The sequence below is a fragment of the Amblyomma americanum genome, chromosome 8, assembly GCF_052857255.1.
Source record: "Amblyomma americanum isolate KBUSLIRL-KWMA chromosome 8, ASM5285725v1, whole genome shotgun sequence".
NCBI classification, from domain to species: Eukaryota; Metazoa; Arthropoda; class Arachnida; order Ixodida; family Ixodidae; genus Amblyomma; species Amblyomma americanum.
The window spans coordinates 91,345,870-91,363,487 of record NC_135504.1 but is presented as its reverse complement, the minus strand read 5'-3'; the positions used below and the strand labels follow the sequence as shown (position 1 = coordinate 91,363,487).

General features: G+C 43.4%; 1 protein-coding gene across 1 annotated transcript in view; it reads right to left on the bottom strand.

The window, feature by feature from the left end:
• The window catches only part of LOC144102604 (membrane metallo-endopeptidase-like 1), an 89,246-nt gene extending 72,328 nt beyond the window's left edge, over positions 1-16,918 (bottom strand). The window contains exons 1-5 of the mRNA XM_077635831.1: positions 16,914-16,918; positions 14,367-14,420; positions 13,627-13,698; positions 12,622-12,748; positions 11,990-12,055 (exon numbers count right to left, since the gene is read on the bottom strand). Of these exons, the coding sequence (XP_077491957.1) occupies positions 11,990-12,055; positions 12,622-12,748; positions 13,627-13,698; positions 14,367-14,420; positions 16,914-16,918 (324 nt within the window). The remainder of the gene's footprint in view (positions 1-11,989; positions 12,056-12,621; positions 12,749-13,626; positions 13,699-14,366; positions 14,421-16,913) is intronic.
• Between the last annotated feature and the right edge of the window lie 700 nt (positions 16,919-17,618).

Genomic DNA, 17,618 nt, shown 5'->3' with positions numbered 1-17,618 from the left:
CTGGTTTCGGCACAGCTGCGGTTCGGCGACGTCACGTGGTTCCCCTCGTTCAAGGCAATATGAAACACAAGCCGAACCAGATACGGACGGATAAAGTAAAGCTTTCGGTTTAATAAGATGTAGGAGACACACAAGATCCGTTTCAAGGGTGACCGGATAGCGTTAATATGTTGATATATATTTAGAAACGGTCATTCTAGACTCTACATTCGTACATTTCAGGGAGTCCTCATACCGCTCCTTGCGCAGTGGTGCAGCAGTTAAGATATGCGCCACTGCCCTCCGATGGCAGGTGCTGCCACCGGTGGGGCTTGTGCGATCAAGGTTGCTCTTGCCGAGCAACCTCTCGCAAACCATCATTATAATCAGTTTGCTCACAATTCAGTGAACAGGTTGCGATGAAGCGATAAGATCACATGACCTAGGTGGCTTCTCCGGGGATTTTTCGCTCACAACGCCGATGATATCACATTTTCTGCAGAACACTAGTCTTAACGTCATCGCATTAATACGCATAAGCTACCTGTCACGCACATCAATGTCCGGGCGGGCGACCACAACATTATCAGAAAAAGCCCTCACGAGTGAGCTAGCCAGGAATGCACTCGCATTATATTTGATAAAGAACCTCGTGCTGTAGTTACGATGTTTCCATCAGTGAGAAGTGAACTCTCCGGGATGGGAGTACGTTAAATTCAGCAACGGTTGAAGAACCATGTCAAAATTTTTCGTACAGAAATTTTGTAAATTGAAAAATTGTAAGACACTGTTATGTAAATAATAAATCTAATGGCCCATTCGTCTGATATGTCGCGAAAGTTTTCTTTAAAATGTTCTTGCCGGTCGCATTGAGCAGTTAACGCTGCTTTAGAAAACCAATGCGGAACGCTTTTCACGATAGGCCAAACATTAATAAAGCAAAAAATACAAGACTGCCGCTACGCGATTTGCGAATATTTTTATTGTTATAGCGAAATCTTCCATTATACAAAAAATGCGTTCATAAACAGCTTCCCGCCAAAAATTCTTTTGTCCATAATTGCTAGGTATGAGCGGGACTGGCGATGTGCATTCATTCTAATTTGATTCTCTTGTGCTTCCATCTAATCTGTGTGATACTGTAGAAGACATTTGGGTTCAAATTCGCTTCAAAATCGCTGGTTATACAACAGTCAGACAGAACTGAAGAACGAAGTAAGGAGTGCCTTTTAAATGAGACCCTCAAGATGATAGTGTCGACCGATTCTCGTGACGTCGCTCTTAATCGCCTTGAGGCGGCGAGCATGAGATCGCAGGAGTTGGCTGTTACCCGGTCATCAACATCGGGATAACAGATTATTCTAAATGTTATGATTATCGATTGACGCTTTTGTATGAGGGCATCTTTGAGGTGAAGCTGCCTTTTCGCTCTTGAGTGGCATTCCACTGTAGAGAAGGTGGGCCGCTTTCGCGAATTTCGACGTTGGATCTACTCGGATCCCACCTCGTCAGGGTGTATACTGTCTGTCACTCAGTCGCTCATTACCATGCATGATAGAAAAGATGGGCTGCCCGATGCAGTACTCGGAAGTGTTAGGGCTGATGACTGCGTGAGTTGCTACCGGTTACTACCCATGCCGAAACAGTGGTAAAGCAAAGAGGACACAAGACGATGCAGTGCTGGTCGTATTTCTTGTCTCCTTGTTCCTTTCGTGCTGTTTCTCTAGGGTAGAAGCTTGAAAGAACTTTGCGAACACCGCAGAGAACATCGCAGTGAACATCGCCGCGAACACAAGAATCTGGCGACTTCGTCAAGATCCGGAGTTGGACGCCTGTGTAGCCAAGCGAATTCGCATCATTCGGGGAGAGGACCCTGACGCGGCGGCCTCGAGATGACGAGATGACGAGACTCAAAGATCCTCTACCTTCATCGACGGGCTCAGTTTGTACGTTACTCGGTTGCCGAATGACTATAATATAGTTTATCGGCCCTAGGCTATCTGGTTATTTGCTCCAAATGCTGTGTTTCCTTTCCAGCCCCCAGAAAACACGACAGTTCTTAATAAACCACGTATGCAATTTCAGAGACATAGGAGGAGCGTTCTCTATCGGGAAAGAGACTGATCAATGCGCAAACAGAGAATCTCTGGAACAATAAAAGATATATCTCAGATACGGTATGCCGGCGGTACTTCGATTTGTCTCTGTCTGAGGTTGTCGTTCGCATGTGGATTAGATGATAAAGAAAGAACACTCCTTTTGCGAGGTGGATGCCAGTTATTACAATAGCACTTTTCCTATGCACTTATCACGTGTGCTTTGACTCTTAAAGATTCCAATAACAAGACATTCAATTCGGGAACTTCAAATCGCTCAACTTTCTATTCCAATGTCATTACTATTCCGAAAAAGCATGCCCTTTTAACTCACATGCTATATTTTAAAGCAAGACTAAAAGCTCTCAATGACATCTACCGCTGTGGGTTGGCGCTTTTGGTATCCTGCTGCTGCATCCAAGGTTCCGGGATCGAACCCCAGCCGCCGCGGCCATGTTTTGGTGGAGACGAAATGTATATACGCCCGTGCGCAGTGGGATGTCAGTGCAGCACGTTAACGAACCTCATTTGGTCGAAATACATCCGAGCCCTCCTCTACGGCTATCCTCGTAACACGCGGTTTAACTCCAGGGTGTTGAATCTCGTAAACCAAACCAATTCTTGCTGGAATACGTGGTACATATGTCAAAGTTTCCGACCCGTGACAATGTAATGAGAATTTAAACGGATACTAAGGTTCAACTTAACTTTGGATATGTTGACTGATTACCGGAGTCTCACGAATGAAACATTACTTTCACTGAAAAAAGAAGCCTTAATAACCTTGAAGAGGAGAAAATAAATTTAAGCCGCTTGTCGATGTCGCCAACCGATTTCGCTGCTACGACAGATTTAGATCGGATCCCAGAGGATAGCCTTTATCGACGTCCTTTTCCTCACGGGGATCTCGGAGTACTTTTGGGCGTAGAAGTCGCAATTATGAATCAAATTACGGGAAAATTATAAATGCAATTTTCTCAGTAACAAACGCCTGTTTCGCTGCCAACCAAACAGCAACTTTGTCAGAAAGAGGCACAGAATCGATTTTTTTCCAACAAAGAAAATTCGATCGAATTTTCTTCAGTGTTCCTTTAATATTCCTGTATTCACGGTTCTGATCATCATAGCTTGCCGTGTAGGTTTCTGGCGTCTAATGCATAGTTGCTTCTCGCTTGCTCTAGCCGGTCTCGTCGCCGAGAGATGTAAGGATAGAATGGAATGAAAGGCGTAGCGCATTGAAGAAGGAGCTCATAGATGGCCGTTGCCGCAGTCGTCCAAATTGGTTTGATCCTTTGGCTGTTGACTCGCTTAGTTGCGTTCTTTGATAGAGGAAGCGCTCTGGAACTCCCTTGGTGCTTTTAGGTGCGGCATGGTTTTCAGACTAAGGTCACGTGATTATGCCGAATACAGGGCCTGAAAGCGTTTCATGCTTAAAATAATAAATGAAGCAGTTCGAATTTCTTGTTCTGCCCGAGAGGGAACACCTAACAGTAACAACTTTAGGGGAAGGCTGCAGCGAAATGTAGAAATTCTGGCACCGTATTCGGCAGAGGACCTTTTTCGCGTTTAATTCGCTCGCTTCTTCGCCATTGGCCCGGTCCGCCTCCAATACCGGAACTCTCCAGTGAGGTTGGTTGTTTAGCTGTCAGTCGTGACCTCACAAGTCGCCACTGTAGCAATGGTAGAAGAGCCAAAAGATTTGTTACAGATTACTACCCTTGAAAGGCCCAGTTACCAGGAGCTGACCGAAGACACACTTACTAGAAAGATCGGTAACCAACTATTTAATACGTTATCCGTATAGTTCGGTTCTTATTGGGCTTTTTGCGCATATTAAATCGTTTCGACATACAGTTCTTGCCTACCGTCGCCTCAACAAGCTTCTCTTCACACTATCAGTAGTCAAGCCTGTTTTTGAAGTTTCTTTACCTACTTTTCAGTTCAGTCCTTAAAGTAGACGTAGTTCAATACCTATCCCATTCCTTAACAAGAAACACGCGCACAAACGATTCTAACATTTTAACGGAATTTAGATTCGATCGCGACGCATTTAGGTATTCTTATTCGCCGCAAGCAGTCAGGGAATGTAACTCACTAAGAAATGTTACATTCAGGAGCCTGTCACTAAATGAATTTCTACCGACGCTAAGTGCAGGTCATCTCTCTTGACCCTATCATGTATTATTTCTCTCAAAATTTTCATTACTGTAAATTTTATTGATTTGAATATTAGCCAGAAATACCTCCTTTGTTTATCAGTTTACCTCGTGCAAGTGTGGCATTGTACCCTTTTATTTCAAACATCAACGCTCCCTTCAATATACTGTCGCCTTGGCACTCGAAACGCTGTCTTATTTTGTGGTGGCAATGTCTTTTCTTAATTTATTTTTGTAATTTCCTGCGCCTACATTTGTATAATATCAGTTGCTGATAATAATTAATAATAATTGGTTTTTGGGGAAAGGAAATGGCGCAGTATCGGTCTCATATATCGTTGGACACCTGAACCGCGCCGTAAGGGAAGGGATAAAGGAGGGAGTGAAAGAAGAAAGGAAGCGAGTTGGTATTTCATGCTTACATTCACAGCGCAAAGACGAACACGGACAAAAGGGGAGACACCACACAGCGACAAAGCGGCGCTGTGTGGTGTCTCTCCTCGTGTCCGTGCTCGTTTTTGCGCTGTGCATGTATACATTTGTATGACCCTGTGGTTTTTGCTTATAAATTTCGCCCTTTCCTGTAACAGCCTTTGACGAGGGTAACAGTATGATCTAACTAAAGTAAACAATTCGACACGATAAAATTGCCGCAATTTTTGCTTCTCACAATTCTCTGCTTTTTTTTTGTCCAGATCGGTGTTTCGCATTTGCGCGCAGCCGATGTATAAACTTCAATACAAGAAAACGAGAAAAATAGATATTACGCAAAACAGAAGAACCAAGGTAAGATGTTTATTTATTTTTTTTGTGACAGTGTGAGTGCTGGCACAAAGTAATATTTAAGAATAATGCTTTCTCGGGGGCAGCCCTCGAAGGAGTCTCGTAGGGAGCCCAGTAACATCCAGCAACAGTATTTGTTTTTTTTTTGCAAAAGCGGTCCTCTTTTGCAGCCGGTCACCTCTTGAAACAGGTCACCTCAAGTTCATACGTGCAACACTGTGCGACTGTCACCGTAGCTGTATACCAAGCCCTCGACGTTTCGCTGATCGCTGGAAACGCTCAGTAATTGTCCGCGGACCTAAAAGAAACGCGAATTCTTGCGAAGATGTGCAGGCAAGTATTTAGAGATATTAGAAATCATTTGCGTCAAGCCTCTGAGCAAAAAGAAGCCTATAGAGATAGATAGAAATTCAAATTATCTAATGAAAATTAGTTAACCAGCATGCTAGTAATCACGTCTTAGCTGCGTTGTGATGCACAGCACCGCTGACAATGTTACGCAAAAAAAAAATCAGAGCGATGTTCTAACTCAGAAAGCCTTTTTTGTTTTGAAATTGTTGTTTGTCTTGGATGAAATAGCCTGCAGGAATTCTGAAATGGGCAAACGAATTGCATCTGTAGCTGCTGACGTGTGACACCCTAACTAGATGCATCGCAGAGCAACAACTCAGGATATAGTTCTAGATTGGCACTTACTGCGCTTTCTCTGTATTTTAGCGTGTCATGGGATAAAGTTCTTGGCCAGGGTCTCTCTATACTTAGCGCTACGGTGAATTCGATGAGGTAACACGTAAAGCCTGCACTTCAGGCGGTTCTGTAGATGCCATTTTGCGTGCGTCGTGCAAGTGTCACTGGATTCTTGAAATAACGGCTTTCCGAGACTGCATGCCGGAAATCACATCGGTAAGAATGTTGTGCGCGTGTTCAAACGGGACTTATCGCAACAATGCAATATTAATCTCTCTCACGTGGCTTACACAGCCGGGCCTAAGAGACACGTACCCGTTATGGAAAGCTGTCGCCAGCCGAGCAACAGCAGTGAACAACGCTTGCTAGAGCTTTCGCTGCGCTATGATTGTGCCTCTGACATTTATATTGCTCACAAACTACCCTTGCGATATATGTATATATATATATATATATATATATATATATATATATATATATATATATATATATATATATATATATATATATATATATATATATATATATATATATATATATATCCTGTAATGACGTACATTTCAAGGTGGTCGACCGCGACTGCATGAAAATAGGTCCACGACATCGCTCGGAGTGCCTCCTTCGAGTGCAATTGGCGGCTACGTTCTTGAGTTGTATCTGAGTACAGTAGCTATTGGTTAATTTGGACCGCAACACTTTGTACGAAAACTCAAAAATAATTGCTCTGAAATTGTAAAAATATTTTAGTAAACCATAGCCACGCAACGAAAGCAAATTATAAAATTATTTTGAAATCCACATCACTGGTCATTTAAAATGGAAGAAACTTACATGTGTGTTTCAGTTACATTTTTTGTGCCTGCCGGAACCCCTTTCTGGTTATCATCTCTGCATTTCCCTTCTCCTCTATATCTATCTATATATCTTACTTGCCTGCCAGCCAGTGGCCTAGGACCTTACTTTCTGAATAAACTCACTCATGTATGTAGCATTAATTCATGCGCAAGAATATCGCAAAACTCTCGTAACGTAACAAAAAAATTCATTAGGTTGTCTGACGTTGGGGCATAATCCACTTTAAACACCCCATCCAATAATAGTTTACACAATTATGAATTTAGTTTTCTTGCAATATCTGAAATGTTTTAAGGCACAAATTTTCAAAAATAATAAACCATGGCTTTACCTATGTGTCTGTTCACAGGATGAATTTGAGCTTAAAGCGTAATTTCTCGGCTGACAAATGCCTGCTTTAATTCTCGTAATTACTCACGGTGTTTTATAAACAGCTAGACGTGCAAAACAACCAAAAAAACGCTAAGCAGGAAAACTATGCAGGCAACTATTCTTGCAGAAACAGGTAACAGCGGACGAGGACATATCTCGCGGCTTCAACATCCCTGTCGCACTTTCTTGTTTCTTCTGTGAGTCAGCCTCACCAAAGAGTACACCGTCGTGTCCGGTTCATCGTGGAATTTGCTGAGCAGTTGAATACAGTGCTGAAGGCTTGCATGTTAGACGTTGGCACGTTGACTCTAGAGCAAAAACGAACAATACATTTCATTTAGAACGTTTTAGATGTAATTTCATTGCGTGCTACCCACTAATGCTGTTTATGTTTGCACATCCTCTCTTAATAAACATTAATTCCTTATTCTCCCTTCTGTCTGATCTTAGGCTGACTCACGTTGCTTACGTTGTCGCATTGAAGGTCCAAACTTCTTGCACACAATAATAAAACCTTACGCGATCTGAGTCATTTGAAAAATGGTATAGACCATCAACATTAGGAGCCTATCACGCACTGAACATCCACCTTCAGTCCTCGCAATCACTTGTTCAGACACAGTTTTTGTTGTGCTCTAAAGAAGTTTGGAAATCCTACTCTGGTCCTACTCGTCCTCGGCCTCTGAAGGTTTTTTAGATTCTGCGATTGGTACCTGTCATGTCTTTAATGTGAGTTTATTTGTGCTTTCGTATTACAGTCGAACCTCATTATAACAAGACGGTTTATAACGAAATAAAGGACATAACGAAGGATTGACAATTCTCCTTGCAATCTCGGTCAACGCAGGCTATAACGAAGTTACGGCTATAATGAAGTAATCGCCCAGCCTCTTTCAAATTCGTTACAATGAGGTTCACCTGTATCTTATATTCTGCGAATTGTTTTGATTTGTTTCCACATTTTTTGCCGCCTTCACCTATAGCCTAATTAGAGGCTCTAGGTGAATGCAAATAAATAAATAAATTTTGTGCAGCTATGCCGTCGAACGGCCCCCCGCTTTGCTACCATTTTAGGTTTCCACCGGAGCTAGTTTAGCCATTCATAAAAGATTAAGCGATGGAAAGGATGGTCTAGAAGCAAGGACAGAATGGAGGCTCTTAGAATAGGAGCATGGAAAGCATTATTGATCATCTTCGTCAGCACTGGAAACGTTTTGAACAGCGTCTCAAGTTTAGAAAATTAGTTGGGTGTGTAAGCGAATGGAGCGAAAGACTTCAAACGGCTCCCGCTTTCAGAAGTTGCTTCCTTTAGAGGAAAAATAACGGCAGGGAAAAAAAAATTTTTTGTGGTCTGTTAAGTATTTCTGTGCGGATATCAAGACGCTGCACGAAACTTGTTTTACGTTGCGATAATTTGAGAGGATTAGTGAAGAAAGAGCATGAAATAATTTGAATATACACCAAACTACGCACATTCCGCGTCCTCTAATGACAAAGAAGATCAATAGCCAAGTGTACGTGAAGCAAAAGTACGATTAAAATTTTCGTTTTTCTTTCTTATTTAGGGAACTTGATGAATATTTTGAGAAGCTTTTTTTTACTAAGTTTTACTGACGAAGCAACAGTACCCATGAGAAGAAACCTCGCGGTGGGCGGCCAGATAGCATTACGAGCACTCGGATATATGGATAATTAGTGCTTACCCTGTTTACGAGGTTGGCGGCTGTTGTTTCGTGGCTGAAAAAGTGTCTCAAGACATGGCATATTAATAATGACTAAAGCTTTCTTCCCGCTCTGTCTTAACTACTGTGTGGCTTTTCTTCATCATTACTTTTTTCGTTTGCTTAGTTCTAAATTCTGGGAACTTTCTTCCACTCTCACCATCGTCCCTTCTCTTAAAACGCGGTTCCGGTGTCCAGCAATATATGTGAGACACTGTGCCATTTCCTTTCCGCAAAGAAAACAATTTTTTCAACTCACTACACCATGACTATTTGTAAGCTTAGGGGCCTTACACTGGATAACATTACTTTCAATCGCTTTCTTGTTTCGCTTAAAACAGCGCCACATATTGGTTGGCTAGAACAGTGCAGCTTTGTTACCGAATCGAATACGAAGAATTTTATAATATCCAAACGTGACAGGGATGGACAATTTTTGCGAACATTCCTACTTGTGCGAACAAACATTCATGCGAAGCAGTGATGCACGCTGTGCTGGCACAGCGGCTGCGGTACGGCGCCTAACGGAGTTACAGTGATTGCTGCGAAATGAACCGACACTGATCGCCAACAGGGAGTACATGTATAGCAAGTGAGTGTAGTAATTTTATGACCACCATGCCGTACATACAAGGAAGTTACTTTTACAGAAGGGTTAGGGCTCGTGTTGTTGGGTAATCGACATGAGGTTTCATAGCGCACTTTATGCCTACTTTTCTTGTCACTTTATAAAGCTGTAAGCGCCAAATAAAAATTGTTGAGTGGAAGTTTAGCACTCGTGTTGTTTTAGTAGTAGTAGTAGTAGTAGAAGTAGTAGTAGTATCAGTAGTAGTAGTAAGTAGTAACTAGTAGCAGTAGTAAGTACTAAGTAGTAGTAGTAGTAGTAGTAGTAGTAGTAGCAACAGCAGGAGCAGTAGCAACAGTAGTAGCAGTAATATTAGTAGTAGTAGCAATCAGCGTAAGTAACCACTCAGAGGGTGCTTACCCTAGAAAGTGGGGGGTAGGTGTGAGCGAACAATTAAGTTATCTTTGCGTTGTTCCTAACCGTGGTTACCTCGCAGGGAGGAGGATATTTAAGAGCGCGCTCTACTCTAAAGAAGCATTCTTGCATGTGTAATCAGCTATTCTATTCAGGGCGTAATTGTCCGCTTGTTGTATTTCTATTTTTTTCAGTGCTCAGGAAATTTTGGTGACTGTTTCGAAGTGACTGTGCCCCATCTACGTCACAAGCTACAGTTGAAAGGATCCGACTGGCTGTAGTCACTGGTGTTTGTGTGTTTATCAGCGAATGCGATGCTCTCTAGTTCCGCATTTTACACGGTTATGAAGAAAATAATTTTGGTGTAGAATAAACTGTCCTTTTTGATTAACGGCAACCAAAAAAGTCTTTACAACCACCGCTTCGCGCAAAGCTGCAGCACTGCTCGACTTACTAGAATGCCGTTCGTTTAGGCGGCTGTCATCTTGCGTCAGCACAAGCAATAATGACTGCTAAAGGGATGGTTCTGCCGTATAATTGCTATGCATAACAAGCAGCAGCCTGGACCTCCGCATTAAGTAAAGTAAGATTTGGTATGCCACTGGCTAATTAGGAAACATGCGAGGCAAGAAACAAAAAAAAACAGTGATCACTTTCACAAATTTGAGAAGCTCGCGCAACTGTTAATATGGCGGTACGCCTTACACATGGCCATAATAGTTTCGACAACGTCGAACGTTGAAAACCGTCTGTGTGATCGTGCACACCCTGTGTTAGTGATTCCTTTCCCCCTCCTCCTATAAAAAGCTACAAAGGTTCTAAGCAGCCATATTCGCACGTTTATTCGCCGGCTGCGACGACGGTCGTGAAGACGTTTGCGCCTACGTTTAACGGGGCTCCTCGCTTGCATACAGAAATATGCACGCAGATGTAAAGTACTCAATAGACAGCTGCTGTTACTCCGCCTATAGGCAGAGTAAAGGTCAACTTTCATATCCGCCTTCTAAGAACAAATATATTCGAGCCTCACTATAGTTTGTCCCAGGATATGGGATATAACTCACACTGGTAAAACCTCTTAAAAGTTATTTCACAGTGCCCAGAAGGCAGTAAAGCTCGTCGCAGCTTTTTCATCTGTTGCCCCCAACCCATTTTCATTAGCAATAATGAACTTGATGACGATATTGATGGGCATGCAGCAACTCGGCGCGAATGGTTACTATAGCCAACAAAACGTATGACAGAATTTTCTGTTGTTTTTCTGTAGTGCGACACAACTCTTGTGTCGTGCGACAAGCGATCTTGTGGTGTCTTGTGTACTGCGACAGAGCCTCGTGTCTAGGGTTCTGTCGCACGACAAAGGTGTCAGTAATGGTTATGCTGATTGACATGGAAATTAAAGCAAATGACTTCAGAAACTTTCGTTTCTCACACGCAACTTTATTTTGAAGTGGCGCAGCCGGTTCTTGCCTGTACTGGGCAGGGCCGTGTTCGTCGTACTGGATCAGCTGCCTGAGATACCCTGGCCAGATGTTGTTGCACCCTACCTGCGCGGATAGCGATTCCCGTCGTTCATATGCGTCCTCGATACATCAGAGAGAGAGGATTCAATCATGCGAGCGGGCGCTGATCGGAAAAGCGACGGCCCAGAAATGCATGTGCTATTGCGTTTGAGAGGAAGAACAGCTTTTTTCCAGACAGCTGTTCCAGACAAGGTAAGCTAGTGTCAATGTTTCCACACTCGTCTTTTAGCGTCTATCGTACGCCTGCAAAATTAGGCAATTGTTTATATATGCGATCGCCTTGTACATGTCCAATTTTCACTGACTGGATAGGGAACGCAGACTCGCACGCTTCACCCCCCCCCACACACACACACAGCACGCACGATATCTCTGCAATGCAATACGGGCTGTAGGTGTGAAACTAAAGCATTAATGTTGGAGACATGAGGCCAAGAGTCCCTGAATTGAAAGAATGTTTAGGGAAATGCTTCTTTTCTTTCAATTTATGGTGTTAATATATGGCGAAATATTAGCGTAATTATATAATGGCAGACGGATAATTGATTCGAAAGTAGAAGAAAACGTCCACATGCTGCCGGTAAGATCCTAATCCTCGACCTCTTCCAGTATTGTGCTCTATAGTGTGCAAACGACTTATACCCTCAGCCTTCCCAAATCATTGACAGAAATATACGAAATATTACATTTATTTGTACTTCCACTACCACAAACGTTCCAAGGAGAAGTATTATAGCATAATGAACAGAGGGTAAAAACGAGTGTCAGCATTGTATATTATTTGTCTTTTTAAAATAAATTTACACTATACGACGCCGGTGGGCACAGTGAGACTTACCTTGAAGACCATACAAAGAGCGCCATTGTCTGCTATATTTTCGCCCAATGTGTTTTTGCCATTAAGCTGCATGACGGGCGAGAAAATGCATCGCTTACTTCGTGAGGGTATTGATTGGAGGAAGTAACCTAAGCACGCAAAGAGAACTGCGGCACAAGCCCCTGCTCTCTAGCGTCCTACCTATAAGTTGTTCATGCGTTGTTCGGTGCATAATAAATAAGAAAGTCTAGAAAATCTATCTGCCTTTTGTAATAAATCCACGCAGGCCACGAAATACTGTCTAAGTAAACTGTCTAAGCTTGGGCTACAAAATATTGTACGGAAAAAAGTCTGGGTAAAAGTAATTTATATATTTATTTGTTTGGGTTGATGCGAGAAGACAAACAAAACTAAGCCTTAGATTATACGCACGCATGACACGTTTACTTGTGTATACACATCACCAAGAAATGGTTGAGGTGGTCTGTGTAGTATTTGTGCAATGTATTCTTTCTTTAGATAAGGTTTCTGCATCGCGAAAACAAAACCAGAGGAACAGGCCCATCCATTCACACGCATGCAGTTTCGTCAGAATTCACGTGCAGTGTATAGGTCACGAACGTGTAGGGACAGCAGATGTTGCGAACCCTCACCGTCATGTTGGCCGCCTGATCTGTGATGTTTCCGCACTGGTATTCGAAGCATTTATCTTTCTCCTCAAAAAGGGTGCGGGTAAAGTTTGTCCACCACTCTTGGAGTGCACCGTCAGCGTCGTACTGGCTCCCATCAAGGGCGAGTGTCAGATAAGTGACTTTAAGGAACCTCACACGATCATAACTGATTTTAATTCGAATACATAGAGGATAACTTTGCTGTGTTGGTCAAATTTTTAGAAGAACCTCCGAAGGTGGAGTGGATTTGTAACAAGAGAGTTTTTATTCATTGGCACTAACCCAAGCGAAGGCATATGTCTAGAAAGGAAAGCTTTACAGATTTCTCAGACCCTTCGCTGTTAAACGAAAATTGTCCTTGTCCGGGGCACGAACCCAGGACCACCGCTTCACCGAAGCAGCCGCACAACCAACTGAGCTAACGGGGATGGTTTGGTGTTTGTTCTGCTTAAAATCACGTCATGTATTGGTCAAACCCTTCATAAAATACCTTTAGCCTACCGTGTACCGTGTTACCGTTACCGAATTACCGGGAGCCCGCCAACCCCCGGCGAGCACGCGCTGATTGGTCCCGATGCTGCAAGTGCGCGAGGGGAGCCTTACACCTGCCGGGTTCCTGGCGCCATCTGGCGCCGTCAAGGCGATTTACGCATGCCCAGTGACTGCGCGAGGCTCCAGTACCGGTAAGGGAAACACGACGGTATGCTAAAAGTGTCTATTAAGAGCACTGAATCCGCGTAGGCACACCATGGCATGGTTACAGCAAACGTGATTTTACAATGTTTCTCAGGTTTTCATATTATGCTTTATAATACGGCTTGATTATGAAATTACAGCAAAGGCATAGCTTCACTTAACATACCCTATTTAGCAGTTTTTTTATCCAAGTTCCAGTATACATGCGATTGGTGTGACGCATTCGACAATGGCTTTTCATCAATTAAGAGAAGCACCTGAGAAAACTCTCATTGGACTTTCTCATACCACTCACCCGAGTCGCCAAAACAATGTGTCATATTCTGGCCAACCATCATTCCAATTGCTGCAAAGTTGAATGAGCTGTGGGCGGAAATAAGGTAGTGTTCACATAAGCGTCAACATTTACTGACGTCTATCTTCGAGACGCACACTCCATGATTTTAAAAGTGTTTTAATGAGAAAGCTTTACATGGCTTATCGGAAACCAGCGTCGGCGCTGAACAGCAGCAGTAGTCCCAAAAATCTTATAAGACGTCATTCCACTCTAAACAGAAATGAGTAAAAAGGTTGGAAGCGGTTCCCTAGCGCACACCTTTTTATAAAGGGGAGTAGCGCTGATGACTGCTTACTCTCTTTTTACTCTCTTTTACTTTCTTTTCACTCCCTTCTGCTAAGAGTGCGCGATGGTCCTCTGCAGTGTCTGTGCTCGGTGCGCGATGCCGCAGACGAGAAAAAATGCGGGAGGACCCTCACAGCATTTAATACCAGTGCTACCTAAAGTCTCTGGAAAAAAAAATTGTTTTTTTTCTTGCAGTTTTGCACATAGTAAGCGCACTACTGCGCTGAAATGTACGGTTGCCAACTCCAGATGTGAACATTTTGTCAACATGCGGTCGTTGCCGCAGTCACTGTGCTGTTGAGGGTGATCAACTATGTCTCTAGATTTCAGTAGAACAACGCGACCTTTGGATATAGAGCGAAAGCTTAATCTAAATTATATTCAGACTTGAAAGAATCCTGCGGCTTACCGCGGCAGTCCGTGCTGGTAGAAGACGCCTTGAAGGATTCCTGAGGCATGCACACTGCAAGGCGCAAATGTCTTATTTCTCCAGTTATTTGTTAGCCGCGTGTCTGCCTTGCCTTCTACAGTTAGTAGCAGCGGGTTTCAGCTCTTATATGAAGGCAAAGAAACACAGGGGCACCTTATCCCATTATTCGTTGGCACTGCGACAGTATTCGAAGCTGCTGATGCCTTTGACGCAAGTGATTAGTGGGGCGGTTAAGAGGCCAAGGTTGCTCTTGCCGTCACGTACACCACTTGCCACCTGCCGCGTTTGGAAGGGGGAGTCTACGTGCAAACAAATCTTGTCTGCTGACGTCACTTCCGGTACAATACATCACTTCCCTCCAGCTAGTAGGCATTCTCCGATCTGGTGACATCACGTCCCTCCAGTCAATGGGAATTCACAGTTAAAGTCAAAGTATTAATTCGCACAACGCATGACACAGTTGCCTAGGGAGTAGACCAAAAGGCTAATAGATGCCTGACAAAGAGTCTGCGCCCTTCTTGCTTACATTCTACAGCTCAAGACAATCAGCGCTTAAAATACACCCAAAACGAGATGGAAATAGAGTTGTTGGTTAACATTCTCCGTTTTTTCATTTCTCCGTCCTGCATGGCTACGTCATTGATAACGGTACTGCAGGCGAGCTAATCAGGATTTTTCTGGAATATCACTATTGTGGTTTCCCTGTCTGGTGGCATCGACATCATCAGCTCCCAAGTCAGAACATTTACACGCTGGCGCATTACATCGATCTATGCTGCCGAATATTGAACAGATAAATCGTAATCGGATAGCCGTGTGGCCAAAACGGCAACGTGTTGCGATCGGTACTGTTGCAGTGTTTAGCAACCGCGTTCGCCGTGCTGTTTTTATTTAGTGTAGTTGTCGTATTTAATGTGCGACTCTTCTAAAACTCTCCATCACAGTGCTCTCTAGTATGTCTACTGAACTCTATAATTCAAACCCGATGTACTCTGTGTGCAAGTTTTGATTTCTAAATAGTGGCCTGTCTATACACTGATTTTAGGTACGAATATGTGTACCTGTATAGTGGCTATTTCGTGCTCCTAGCCACTTAAGTATGTGTTTAAGTCATCTATCCTTTACATTATTGACCCAGATCAGTAGAGGCTCTTTCGTGCCCTTCAGCCACTGAGCACTGGCTCCCTTCACTCGGCGCCTTGGCGAAGGTGGTACAGCAGGTATGAAGTGCTGAGAGGCATTTGGAAAGGAATAATGGTGCCAGAGCTTACTTTCGGCAATACGGTTTTATGTTTAAGGGCATCAGTTCAGTCAGGACTGAAATTCAATCAGCGAGCCGCGGTTACCCGCCGCGGTGGCTTAGTGGTTAGGGCGCTCGACTACTGATCCGGAGTTCCCGGGTTCGAACCCGACCGCGGCGGCTGTGTTTTTATGGAGGAAAAACGCTAAGGTGCCCATGTGCTGTGCGATGTCAGTGCACGGTAAAGATCTCAGGTGGTCGAAATTATTCCGGAGCCCTCCACTATGGCACCTATTTCTTCTTTTCTTCTTTCACTCCCTCCCTTATCCCTTCCCTTACGGCGCGGTTCAGGTGTCCTACGATATATGAGTCAGATACTGCGCCATTTCCTTTCCCCAAACACCAATTATTATTATTATTATTATTATTATTATCAGCGAGCTGCTGATAGATTAACATCAGGTGGCCTCAGCAAAAACCACAAACTACGAATTACAGGGGAATATTGGCTGGACATCGTTCGATGTACGGGAAGCTCAGAGTGAAGTATTCTATGAGGAATACCTTACGAATTTTGACGATAACAGGTGGGCACCTAAGGTATTTAAATACTTTCATAGAAAAAGCGTTCACTCAGAGTGACGAAAAAGAACTAGGACACTCAGCACAAAGTATGAAGGAAACCAGGACGGAGGTATAGAGAGCTTTAAACGACAGGGAAAAAACGCAGATGTTGAGAGCTGGATTAACACAATGGAAAGAAAGCAGGCTCTAGACCCGCATAGAAAATGGAAAAGGCAAATCTGGAGAAAATAGTTGAACGACAACTCAGTAGGCAGCGCCCTACCATTTCAAGCGAGATCAGGGTGTCTTAGAACACGAAGTTACAAGAATAAATTTAACCAAGAAGGTGACACATACGCGGGGAGCGGTAAATTCGTAGAAATAATTGAACATATACATTTTACTAGAATGTGGCAGTATTCATCCAGACGTTGGTGAAAGCACAGTCACCCTCTCTGAAAACCTAGGCTATATACAGTCAACATATGCAATCTGACTGAATCTGCGGTAGACGTTAGCAAAAAAGCGATTGGAAAATTGTCTGAAAAGCAGGCACGTGACATAGGGATGCATGTTCAGTATTCAAAACTGGTCAAACGTGAGGAGAATAAAATTCGCAAGTAACGAAAAATGGCGAATTTATACGTAATGCCGTTAAACTTGACTGGTTGGTGAGAAAAATATAAAGAAAAAGAAATACCGAGCATGGTGGCACCACTCACCACATCGTTTCAAAAGGGACGTTCCTAACATCAGAATGCATCGAGGCGCTAAGAGCTATCCAGCATTTACGGCTGTAAAACGTTACATGTCCATACCCATTTATTTTTTGGTTGGGTTGTAAAAGGCATTCACGACAGCAGGATCGACACTCCAACTGCAGTGAGAAAGAAAAGCAAAGCATTCTGGATTGCATTGTAAAAAAAGTGAAGCCAGTAGGCGTGAGTTTCAGCGTGTAATTCATCATCACCAGACTGATTACGCCCACTGCAGTAAAGGCCTCTTCCATGTCTCTCCAATTAACCTTGTCATTTGCTAGTTGCGTCCTCCCTATGCCTGCAAACTTCTTAACCTCATCCTCCCACATAATTTTCTGCCGCCCCCTGCTGCGCTTGCCTTCTCTTGGAATCCGTCGCCCTTAAGGGCGAGCGGTTATCCTAATTTCGAAATACATGCCCTGCCCAAGCCCATTTATTTCTCTTGATTTCAACTATGATGTCATTAACCCGTGTTTGTTCCTTCACCCACTTTTCCTGCTTCCGGTCTCATCACGTTACACCTATCATTTTTCTTTACATGGCTCGCTGCGTTGTCTTTAGCTTAAGCTGAGCCCTTTTCGTTAGCCTCCTCGTTTCTGCCCCGTAGGTGAGTGCCGGTAAGATACAGCTGTTGTATACTTTTCTCTTGAGGGATATTGGTAAACTGCC